The following is a 12,061-nucleotide window of genomic DNA, read 5'->3' as shown; positions in this document are numbered from 1 at the left end:
AATAATAAATTATATATAAAATTTTGATAAATTTCATATAATAATAAATTATAAATAAATAAATAATTATAATATAATCATCGTAAATAATATTTTCTCTCTCTTGTAGACTTCAAAAGGATAACTCATAGTAAAGCTAAAATGATTAAAATAGAAGCCAAAAGGCAGCTAGATTTGAATCCAAAGTTGGTAATAAAATCTCGTGTGACATTATTGAAACTTGGATTTTTATTGCAAGAGGTGAATTAGAAGTAAAGCAAATGTATTGGACATGTAGCACGTGCAACATAATTTAGAAATTTTCGGCATATGCCTTCACATTTAGAAACTGTCTGGCAAATTATTAAAAGCTCCACCTATAAGCATAAAATGAGCACACGAGCCAAAATTAGCTAAAGTAAATCCCAAACGGTAAATTTCATCATAAGGAAAAAAAAAAAAAAAGATTTTGCCATTTTTTATTAAGGAAGAAAGAGGAAATAAATCCCAAGCTAAAAATGATGGGTATCTAAGTATGAACACCCTTTTTTTAATCTCAGGCAGTAGTCAATGAAAATCCACAAATATGTAAAGCATTACCAAAATTTGCGTTTATAATTAAATACGTAAAACATATATTCTTAAACCAAAATTTAATTTAATTAATTTATATAATTATTTTTAAAAAATATTATTTAATAAATGTAAATGTTAAAATTTAATATCAATAAATTTTCTCTTTATTTTAAATTATGAATTTTTTTATAAAAAATATATAATTTTGAAACCTTGATTATTTTTATGAAATATTTTTTTGATTGACCTGCCTTATTTTGTTGGAGATGAATAATTATATGTTTCACCTGCAACGCATGCTTCTTTTATACTAATTTATAAATAGTTTTAATAATTTTTTTAATTTTCATAAAATTTTATTTTAATATTTTCATAAAACATTTTTAAAAAATGTTATAATTTTTCGAAAGTATATTTTGAAAAAATATTATGTTTTTTCGTAAATATATTTTTAAAAGTATTATAACTTTTTAAAAAATGATGAATATTTCAAAACTTATGAACAGAGTATTTAAATAATTTATTTTAAAAAATATAAAATATAAAATATAAAAACAAATTAGAGTGTAAATAGAAGTGCTCTTGAAGAAGAGAATTCATGCTTGCCATCAACAACAAGCCAGTCAAGCAAGCGAGTCGAGTTGCCTGCCTTTGTGGCTGCAAACGTCATAGCTAAGGCCAAGTTCCCCTTGGCCCTGCCCACGCGTTTGTCTTGTCTTGTCTTATCTTGTCTAGTCTGGTCTCTCTCCCCCACACCCCGGATGACAAGAAAAAAAACCCGAACTCCAGTTTCTTCCCTGAGCTTAGCTTCTCTCTGTTTCTTTCTTTTTTGATTTTTCCATTTTCTCCTTATTTTCAACCGATAATTTAGTTCTTTTTCAAAAGTTGTGCAGCTTGACTGACCAAATCATACCAAACTAAAGCTCCATGGAAGAGAAACTGATTCTGATCCAAAGAGAGCCGTTTTTCAGTTTCCTTTCTTCTTGGGATCTAAGAAATTTCCATGACTTGTTGAATTGTTAGCTCTTATAAAAGAAAAGAAAGAAGAAAAGAGAAGTATTTTTTTTTTCTTTTTTATTTTCTTTTGTGAAGTACTAGTTTCTTTCTGATGGGCAACTGCTTGTCTTCTTCTACTAGAGTTAATTACAGCCAAAGCCCTCGTGCAACTTCTGGTAACCATTTCTTTCGTTTAAAATTTTCCTTTGATGGGTATTTGTTGTTTTGGTGGTTTATTGTTTTTCTGAAGACTTTTGGATGGATTTTTAGTGCTGGTTCAAGGTATAAAAAGAGGTGCTCAAAGCTAGATTCTTGAGACTATTCTTCAATTTCTTGAGTTTCAGTTCAAGAGATTGTGTTGGGAATAGATCTAGTTCACTTGAAACTATTTTGTTTTGGATGGTCAATGGTGCTCTTTTTCTAATGAATTTTTTTATGAGTTTCAGCATGCAAACTACAAGAAAGTGTTAGCTTTACTGCAAATTTTTTGTTATAAAGTTTGGAATGTTCATAACTACATGAATATGCAGGGTTCTTGTTGGAAAAAGATATACTACAAACTTATGTTTTGAAGGAAATGCAATGGTAGGTACAAGAACAGTAGGTGCTTGCTTGGAGTGCTATCACATATGCATAATCTGTGATTTTTTAACTAATGATTGTTGCAGAGTTTTAAACAGGGATGTATGTGGCAAACCTTTATTGAAATAAATTTGTCTGGTTAACTAGGTCAATTGTGACTTCACTATCATCATGTAGTGAGTATGGACAAATTTATATCTAAGTCCCGAGTTATTTTATTATCTTTCATAATCTAGATATAAAAGACATTTGCTTCAAAAAATTAAGGAGAGGTTTATATGGAAATACAATAATGTGTATTCTCATATTACATGCTCCATAAACAAAATTAATTACCCACTAGGTGGTTGCGTGATGCATAACACCCTCATGGGAAGACCATAGATGTTAGATAACTTAATGTTTGAATTTCGTTTGCATTGATACGGTATTATGTTCTTTATTTAGCAACTGGAACTCAGGAACTCGTTTTTCTCTTTCCAGCATCAGGAGGCTCAAGAATTTCCAGCAAGACCAGTCGTTCTTCAGCTCCTTCAAGCTTGACCATTCGATCTTTCAGTGAAACAAGTAGTACTGGATGTCTTCCAACACCAAGGACCGAAGGAGAAATATTGTCATCCCCCAATTTGAAACCTTTCTCATTCAATGAGTTGAAGAATGCCACCAGAAACTTTCGTCCTGACAGTCTCCTTGGTGAAGGTGGTTTTGGTTATGTTTTTAAAGGATGGGTTGATGAACACACATTAGCTGCTGCAAAGCCTGGATCAGGAATGGTTGTTGCTGTCAAGAAGCTTAAACCTGAAGGTTTTCAAGGTCACAAAGAGTGGTTGGTAGGTTTCATTTCTATAACATCTTTATCTTTTTATTCCTTCTGCTTTTCCTGTGTGTGTGTTTTACTGATAGTCTGTTGATTTCAGACGGAAGTTGATTATCTTGGCCAACTTCATCATCCAAATCTGGTTAAGTTGATTGGATATTGCTCGGAGGGTGAGAACCGACTTTTGGTCTATGAGTTCATGCCCAAGGGAAGCTTAGAGAATCATCTGTTTAGAAGTAAGTATCACATCCTATAAAATTTTTCAGAAAATCATTCTTTTAAAAGTATTGTGTCCATTAATTTTAAGGAAGGTTTTTGGAATCCAATTCGATTATATTATATGTTGTTACTCTATGGAAATTAATTTTTATCCTCAAATAGTTGCCTTGAAAACATAACAAGGGAATTGGAAACCTTTCCTTTCATATGTTTTCAGTCGCTATTACAAATATTGGTCTTGCCTGGATGACATAAAGTGAAGTTGATTGGCTTGTTCTGGTTCCTTTTGACTTTATAACATAATGAGTATTATTTCATTCATACCTGTCTGGATTTCTTCACACGGCTTTGACAGCAAGTATATTCTGAACCCATAAAGCAACATACAGTTGCCATGGCTAGAATTAATGATGAGTCCTGTAGGAGGCTTCCCATGCACTATTGTATCTTAAACAACCAAACAGTAGTATATCTGGATATTGTGGAAAGTATTTTATAACCTTTGATGCTATGTCTTGTTTTACAGGAGGGCCACAGCCACTCTCTTGGGCAGTGAGGCTTAAGGTTGCCATAGGTGCTGCTAGAGGGCTCTCTTTCCTTCATGATTTAAAATCCCAAGTCATATACCGTGATTTCAAAGCTTCTAATATTCTACTAGATGCGGTATGCTAAGTAAAGAAAAAGAATAATTGTGCCTTCTAATATTATGTCTAAAATTGTATGTATTATAAATTTTATATATGTTGCTGATGGTAATAATCCATTGGCTGCAGGAATTCAATGCAAAACTTTCTGACTTTGGATTGGCCAAGGCAGGGCCTACTGGTGATAAGACTCATGTGTCAACTCAGGTCATGGGTACTCATGGCTATGCAGCACCTGAATATGTTGCTACAGGTATGAGATTTAGTGAAATCCCACATTTATGCTTACTTTTTCTGAAGGCTGCTCATAAATTCTTAGTTATCTTAATTTGCTGTTAGAGATATTTGTTGCTGAAAAATTAAATCTTATCTTAAATCTGAGAAGGCATCTGCTTTACAAATGCACTTGGAGAAAGAAAGCTTTGAAATCTCTGACAATGAAACTTATCCGGCTGAACTTAAAAATTCATTTGTTTTTTGTCTGCAACTACTTCTGATACCTTGACTCTTGATTACTCTGAATTTCAATATCTCATGTTTCTTAATGAGGAAAATGTACCAGATAAGAACAGTTACAGTCTGATAGTGGCCAGTTCTAATTATCTAACAGTTTTTCTAGTTTCAGTGAAGTTATCTAAAGTGAAGGCAGCATATTGTCTGTTCTGTCTTCTATATGCAGTGCCTTTGGTCCAAAAGTAGGATACTTAGGCAAAGCAACTATTTTCTGGGTTCTATCTTTCATATGCAAACTGTTTGTCTGAAAAAACAGTAGGCACTCAGATTCAATGTGTTCTCTGTGAGATTGTTCTCAATTAAATGGAGCTTGCATATTATATCTATTCAGAAGTTACATGTAATAAGGCTTTCATTTTTGAACAGGTCGATTGACAGCTAAGAGTGATGTATACAGCTTTGGAGTTGTGCTGCTTGAACTACTGTCGGGACGAAGTGCTGTCGATAAAACAAAAATTGGTGTGGAGCAGAATCTAGTAGACTGGGCAAAACCCTATTTGCGTGACAAAAGAAAATTATTTCGAATTATGGACACTAAGTTGGGGGGTCAGTACCCCCAGAAAGGTGCCTATACAGCTGCTACCCTTGCTTTACGGTGCCTAAGTAGTGAAGCTAAACTCAGGCCTAGAATGTCTGAAGTTTTGGCAGCATTGGAGCAGCTCGAGGCCCCTAAAAATGCATCCAAACACCCTCAATCAGAACAGCACTCAGTTCCACTTCATGTTCGGAAATCTCTGATGAGACAGCATCGTTCTCCTTCGCATCTAACACCCAGTGCATCTCCGTTACGATCTCACAGGCAATCCCCACGAGTACATTGATTCCATCCGTAAATCTCCCATGTGTATGTATATCTGTTTTGTTGCTTATAACATGTAATTTTTTAGTGTTTTTTTATGCAATTTTGCATTTCATATCTCAAATTAGCACCTCCTCTGTTTCGGAAGGATTAGAGTTTCTCATTGTGGTAGTCTGCTTTCTTTCATTAGCAAATTAGTACCTTCCTTTCGGTGATGGATATTAATCTTAACCTTATTTCGATTCAATGAATTTTGATGCTTGTATTTATGATGTAACCCAACATTTATCCTAGTCTTTATGAATAATAATCCCTATGCATAATGTTAATCATGTTGTAGAATATGATTATCTTTGTTCTTATATAAAGAAAGTGCTTAGCCTGCATATAATATCACGAGTTAGGTTATCTTCAAGAAAAAAATTAATCATAAATAAGTGGATCAGAATATTTTACATTTCTACAAAAAGATATAGAGTTCAAAGGGATATTAAAAGACGACTTTTTCTGTAGCTGAGCAATATGAGCAAAAAGAAACTTACATATGACATCGGTTACTTCTTGGTAGCTTGTTAAAATATGTGTTCCTTTCTATGGTATTTGGATAGTCTAAGTGTGTTCAAATTGAATAGTAGTAACATGTCATTCTGCAATTGCTCTAGATTTGCTAGTACTTCACCCATTGTGGGTCGATCCTTAGGGTCTGACTTAAGGCATTGGCGGATGATTGAAGCAAATTTTTGAGCTTCTTCCCTCTCAATGTTCATTGCTATTTTCTTGTCGATGATGTTATGAAGTTCCATTTGGTTGCTTAGATGTGGTTTAGCCCATATAACTAGATCCCTCATGGTGCCGTCTGTATGTTTCTGGACTGCAACACTGCCAGAGAATATTTCTAGGAGTACCACTCCAAAACTGTATACATCAGTTTTCACCGTCAAATGTCCTGCGAATTGTTTATAAAGTTTAGCTCGTATTGAAGGGTGTAAACTGTAAACCTATTTGTTCTCCCATATACGAAACTCTCTGGCTTCGAATGATAAGCTGAAATATATACCTGTTCTAAAGTATTCGGGAGCGAAGTAGCCTCGCGTGCCAAGGAATTTTGTAGAAACGTGTGATTGGTCGTCTAGGGGTCCATACCGAGCCAGTCCAAAATCTGACAGTTTAGGATTGAATTCCTGCAATGTGACCCGCATAGCTGAATATTTACAAAATGAATACTTTGTGCAGCCAGGATCCATTAAAAGCTTTTGGGGCAAGATTTTAGTGTATGCGTAAATCAGAAGCATAGAAATTAGTATCATGATAAGAGACTAACAGCATCAAGAAGGACATTGGAGGCTTTAAGGTCACGATGAATAACTGGCCTCGCACGAGCATGAAGGTAATCTACTGCCCTGGCTACTCCAACGGCTATTTTGATTCTTCTACTCCAGTTTAGCTCTGTATCGTTTTCTGTATGCCAATTTGCAGATTGTTAATGTTAGTTCCATCATTGCATCAGCACATCTCGACATTGTTTTAATGTTTCAAGTATTTGTCTATGGCGCGGTAAGTACAGTATTGAGCTTTACCACTTAAGAAAGCATCCAAACTTCTGTTGGTCAAGTGCTCGTAAACCAAAATCCTATGATGTCTCTCATAGCAATACCCGACAAGTTTCACAACATTTGGATGATTTAATGTGCTTAAAAATCTCAATTCATTCTGCACTCAACAGAACATATATAGTTCTCAGATACAATGAAGCGAGGTTGGGAGATAATTTGATCAGAACCATACCAGCCATTCTTCTTCACCCTGTGTTCCTCTTCTTCTGAGCGTCTTGATAGCAACTGCCTTGCCAGCTTCTGGTTTCGCGGCTTTCATACTGCATGGATCTATATATCCTATGTACACACCTCCAAAACCACCTTCTCCAATTAAATTCTTATCACTGAATTTCTTGGTGGCAGCCCTCAAGACACTGTAATAAAAGCAGTTGATGGTTCGAGCTGGAACCCATCCAACTTTCTCCACTTTTGAAACTGGCCAATCTTTTGGAGTTGTTGGAGAACAATTCTTTTTATTCTTCCTACGCCTTTCTACAAAGGAAATAGGGCATGCCACTAGGAAATAAACTCTTTTTACAGAATTGGGGAATTCAGTAGTTTTTATACCTTTACGTGAATGTGAAGAATCATGCTTGTTTCTCTCTTGGCCTGTCTTACCATATTGTTCGTCTTTACAAGACTTTGCTGCGTCAAGAATGAAAAGGACATGAGCGGGTCATTCATGGTTAAAACAGTTCTTAAGAAAACAAAGGCTACTTGGTATGAAGATTTTGAAGGACCAGATGAAGTCTGCTGTTGAGCTGATGATGTGGAGATCTTGGGACGAGAACTTTGAATGGCATCAACTCCTTGAAAAGAAATGAAACATAAAAACATAATTTCAATGCGCTAAAAAAGATTCATGTCCAGGTCAACAATACGTTTCAATTGAAAATTTGACAGACAAAACAAGAAATGAGAAACAAACCAGTAGGTGGGTGAGCTGGTTCAGGTTGTGGTTGGTTGGGGTCATGAGCTTTTTTCCTAAAACAATTTCCCATAATCACCCAACTGATGAAGCTGAACTTAGAAGCCTTTGAAGAAAGGCTTTGGAATCATGATTCTATATCAATGTTTTGGATATGAGCAATGATGAACATAGCAGACTTACTAAGATCCTAGAACCTAGGTAAAGCTGTTATGCTGAGATAACTATGCAACATAGGTTTAGTAGAATGTGAGTTTCAAGTGATTTAACTTAAAATAAGACAATAAAACAATGTAATCGTTAACTTCAAACCCTTGGGAAGATGAGGGATCATCTATCCATCCTGTTAAAAACAAAGTTACTGGACAGATCATATTTGTACAGAGACTTGTAGTTAACTTTCTATACACACTGACAATTCACATTGTTCCTTTCAAAATATAGTTGGAATATAACATAGATTAATTCGGGATAAGAGCAGCCCACTACCAAACACCCCGTTGGAAAAAATGTGCTACCAAGGAAAAAAAATATTAAAAACAAAATTAACATGGACAAATATTCCATGTTTTTAGTTTAACAACATCAACTTGGCGCCACGGAGTGGAAGGAATCAGTCTGGTTTTGTTTTTACTTAAGAACCGTTGCTAATGATCGCTTCTTCTTTCTCTTTAATGGGTAATTAACGATCATTCCCTACAATTTCTTTACTTTATTCATAGGAGTTTGTAGTTTATTGGACTATTATTTTTCTGTTAATGGGTTTAAAAGCTGATCTTTTGCATGTGAAAATTTGATTTTTTTATATGGATAGTCCTGTTTTATCAATAAATTGCTGAGAAATGATCTGGGTTTATGGAGGTTTTGAGGATGATTGAGCATTGAGAGAGAAAAAGAAAAACTTTTTTTTTTTTTTTTGTAAGTGTAGAATGAAGGAAAGCCGTTTGGTTGGTAATAGAGGGATGGTGTTAGTGTTGGCAATAGGGAACCTTCATATTCCTCGCAGGGCACCTGATCTGCCTCCAAAATTCAAATCCATGCTTGTCCATGGCAAGATTCAGCACATCATTTGCACTAGCAATCTCTGTATCAAATTATACTCACCACTCTTTACTTTAGTACGTTTTTTTCATGTTCATAATTTTAATAATTTCTTTTGTTCTACCTAATTATATTTATTTTTGAAAAGATTTTTAATCTTGTTTATGCTATTGGGCTTTGTTGCATTATTAGTGGTGTTAAAAAGGACAAGTTTCTAGAAAGAACATACTTATGCTGTCATGAGTGTCCTTAATGGTTGTAGTGACTACCAAATGATATCTCTGTTGACGTTGGATGATATAATAGGGATGGTCACACATTTAAGATTAACTGCTGTAATCATCCGATGTCTATCTTCAGATGCCTTTCTGTGTATTCATGCAGATTGTAGTTTATATGTATAGCCGTAGTTCTATCTTACGTAGATATGTGATGAATTTCTTAACTAGCAGCCTTGTCTAATTGCAGAACTGAGAATTAATATACAAAGCACCTCGAATACTTCCTTTGCTGGAAAGTTATTCTGTTATAAATTTTTGGTAGTGGAAGTTGGTTATTTATCAATGTCATAAACATTTCGTGCCATTCCATCAAGTCTACCAGGAATAATTTCATTACAGTAGTTTATATGTTTTCATTTTTATTTGGCATAAGCTTAACCCTTTTGCACGAGGGCTGATGTTTTCATTTTGCCTGCTTACAGTTGGAGTCACCTAATCCCAATGTGGTCTTAGTTCTGTGTTGGGTTTGATGGCATATCAAGCTTTAAGGAAGTAAGTTTGTAATGTTTCAATCTTTTGTTGGGATATTTTGAGAATCTGTTATTATATATATGTAGAGATTTGAACTCATACTTGTAAAGCATTTTTTGTTAAACAAAATCGTGAGACTTTTGAGTCAAAGCGGATAATATCTCACAGGTTAGCTGTGGGTTTCTACACCAGTTGACAATGTTGTTGGTGGATAGGGGGGCACAGGGAAAGGGGATGACATGAGAGATCCCACAACCATGTTCCACGAACATGAGTGGAAGAGACGGTTTCATCAACGGCAATGAATTACATAAAAAGATGAAGTAGTCAGAGTTACCCCAAACACTACATTAGGGCAAAATTTTCCTCGGTTAAGTGTCTTAAAATAGCCGTAGTGAAGTGGTCCGGGGAACTCCAGGGAACAGCTGACATTCCCTTTCTCATCTTACAGTTTCTTGGTATATTAATGGCACAGAAGGTTCACTGCATATATAGGCAAGGTTCACCAAGCTTAGATATTGACACAGCTCGAAATGGTGACCTGTGGTTGGGAAAATGACTGGGAGTAAGTGAAATTCACAGCTTTCATGTTGCTGGAACTGAACCTGGTCAATATTTGAGGGAAAATAAAGGGTATAGAACAATAGTAGCTAGTGGACAGAAAGCTTTCTGGATTTTTCCAACTCTTTCATCTATTAGGTCTATCCTTTTCAACTTTTTCTTTTCACTTTTCAGAAGGAAAAAACCTTTTCAAGTATATGAGACCATACCTCACGCTTGACAAGATTAACCTGGATTATTTCCTTGAAGATTAAGTCATTAAGAAGTAGCTATTCAACAGAGAGGAAATGAGAAATTTATCAGGTTTGTTTATTTGTTAGTGACATCTCTAGTAGCATCTGCACTACATAAAAATCCTGTTCTGGTTGGGTTTATACACCGGATTCTGGTTAAGAGTATGCTGAAAAGGAAGGTCTGGAAAGGATATTTGAGTAAAAAGCACGAAGAGTATACAGCAACAGCCATCTGACACTCTTTGTGTTCTTTACCTCCCATTTTTCCCACAGCTGTGTCTAGGTTCACTTGCCATACACTAATCTCTTTGTGAATGAAAAGTGTGGTTATTTGCCAGTACGTTACCAACCAACCAAACCAAGTTGAAGTAATCTCTCATCCAATGTTCCCTAGAGTTAGGCTTAAGCAATTTATTATCAATGTTTGGGAGAAATCCTAATGTCATTTGTTGTTAATGTTCTGAAAGGAAAGACAGCAGGTGATGCTAATAGTAAAACTAAATGTGATTCATCCAACATGCTACAGCTGGGAACTCTGTTAAAAACGAAGCTAATTGAATCAAAAGAACCCGACAAATTTATCTGATATATAAATTGGTACTGGCATTCCAATTGGACCATAACTTTCTATTTTGAGCATTATCAATCAGATTGGTCCAACAAAAAACTCCATCACTAACGTAAGAAGATTAATCTGAAACAATCTTCTTCTTTTTTATGGATCTTGCCCTGGTTCAATTTAACTGATGAAGCAAGATAGTAGTAAGTTTTAATGTTTTAATAGAAAAGTCCATGTGCTGTGTAATGCTTGGATATGAACTTTCTAATTGACGTGCAAAGGTGTGTTTTTCCTTTTATTGAATAGACAAAAGAGAGGTATGGCGTAAGGCGACAGAAGGTATGCAAGAACTTATGACCACAATTCTTGCTAGATTCTATTTCAATTACTTTTGATGTATGATTTATTCTCATCTCTAATGGTCCCCGTACAGCCAAATTGCTACAATTCCAAACTGTTTTTGGAACATACAAGAGGAAATGTCAATGGCTGAAAAAGCCATGTCTGTGACACTTTTTATTAACTGGCACATTATAGTAACTTGCATTTTACATGTTTATCGTTTCAAATTAAGAATTGAGTTATTAACAAGAATTATGAGCTCAGATTCTTCCTATTGGTATTCACAGAATCAGCAGTTCTACAGGGGGACTAACTTCACCTATCAGATGTTCAAAGACCCTCTACCGTCCCATTGCAGCCTATCTGGCACAAGCTTCTCTAGTTTCACAAGTTCCAGAACGATTATAATATCTGATACGTGGGTCAATCACCATCTTCTGAAGAACTATCGCATTGTTAAGTAAATACACGGCAATCTCAATCTCAGTCATGTTACCATATGCACCTGTAATAAGAACTTCCTTAAGATGAGAATGAGGACAGCTAGAAGGCCGGTTTATTTCTCCTTCTCTATCAATATAATCGCAGTTCCGTAGCTGCCATGCATTCCAAAATAAAATAGTCAAGGATGTGACTTTTCTTGTTCAAAACCTGAATGCCTCCATAAAATTGTCACATTCTTATCATTTCAGAGAATAACCCAATAGAGGCTAGCTAGGGCTTGTTATAAGTATTGATCTTAAATTCCAAGGTTCCATAATTTGTTTCTCCAAAACTTTGTTTCTGTATAGAATGATCGTCAGTTTGCTAATAAAGGCAAGTTCATCGTGAAACTCACATGTAATTCCAATTTTTGTATCAATGGAAAAACTTTTAGAACATCTGCTACCCACAAAAGGTCAAGTTGGAGTAGGAAAACTTCCAA

The 12,061-nt window shown here is 35.1% G+C and overlaps 2 protein-coding genes across 9 annotated transcripts; one reads left to right on the top strand and one right to left on the bottom strand.

Annotated features, from left to right (window-relative positions):
• The first annotated feature begins 1,307 nt into the window (after positions 1–1,307).
• Positions 1,308–12,015, top strand: LOC111283195 (putative serine/threonine-protein kinase PBL3). Of its 8 annotated transcripts, none has more exons than XR_016342041.1 (9): positions 1,308–1,727; positions 2,617–2,963; positions 3,051–3,186; positions 3,696–3,832; positions 3,943–4,066; positions 4,693–5,170; positions 6,359–6,512; positions 9,393–9,462; positions 11,424–12,015. XR_016342041.1 is itself a non-coding variant. In XM_089760481.1 (7 exons), the coding sequence occupies exons 1-6, from the start codon at positions 1,664–1,666 to the stop codon at positions 5,145–5,147; spliced, it is 1,263 nt and encodes a 420-aa protein (XP_089616607.1). In that variant the 5' UTR covers positions 1,308–1,663; the 3' UTR covers positions 5,148–5,170; positions 11,424–12,015. The 8 variants fall into 8 exon arrangements, 3 of the variants coding, with proteins under 3 accessions (XP_089616607.1, XP_022727382.2, XP_022727381.2); XR_016342040.1 differs by having other exon boundaries at positions 6,359–8,326; XR_016342042.1 differs by lacking the exon at positions 6,359–6,512.
• Positions 5,516–7,721, bottom strand: LOC111283197 (putative serine/threonine-protein kinase PBL11). Its single transcript, XM_089761429.1, has 7 exons — positions 7,649–7,721; positions 7,461–7,529; positions 6,911–7,365; positions 6,703–6,835; positions 6,447–6,583; positions 6,183–6,306; positions 5,516–6,071 (listed from the first exon to the last, which is right to left on the bottom strand). Exons 1-7 carry the CDS (start codon positions 7,719–7,721, stop codon positions 5,698–5,700), a joined length of 1,365 nt encoding a protein of 454 aa, XP_089617555.1. The 3' UTR covers positions 5,516–5,697.
• Positions 12,016–12,061: the final 46 nt, after the last annotated feature.

This window comes from Durio zibethinus, chromosome 5, assembly GCF_047325235.1.
Source record: "Durio zibethinus cultivar Kanyao isolate XHJ-2024 chromosome 5, ASM4732523v1, whole genome shotgun sequence".
Taxonomy (NCBI): domain Eukaryota; kingdom Viridiplantae; phylum Streptophyta; class Magnoliopsida; order Malvales; family Malvaceae; genus Durio; species Durio zibethinus.
Note: the sequence above shows the minus strand (reverse complement) of the source record. Positions and strands in the feature narration are given on the sequence as shown.

Bases quoted from the DNA above. Each gene is read 5' to 3' on its own strand.
- LOC111283195 (XM_089760481.1), top strand. From the start codon at position 1,664: ATGGGCAACTGCTTGTCTTCTTCTACTAGAGTTAATTACAGCCAAAGC. The intron at 3,187-3,695 runs GTAAGTATCACA...CTTGTTTTACAG, and splicing joins AGAGAATCATCTGTTTAGAA to GAGGGCCACAGCCACTCTCT. The intron at 3,833-3,942 runs GTATGCTAAGTA...CATTGGCTGCAG, and splicing joins CTAATATTCTACTAGATGCG to GAATTCAATGCAAAACTTTC.
- LOC111283197 (XM_089761429.1), bottom strand. From the start codon at position 7,721: ATGGGAAATTGTTTTAGGAAAAAAGCTCATGACCCCAACCAACCACAA. The intron at 6,584-6,702 runs GTAAAGCTCAAT...ATTGGCATACAG, and splicing joins TTTGGATGCTTTCTTAAGTG to AAAACGATACAGAGCTAAAC. The intron at 6,072-6,182 runs GTATATATTTCA...AACAATTCGCAG, and splicing joins TCCCGAATACTTTAGAACAG to GACATTTGACGGTGAAAACT.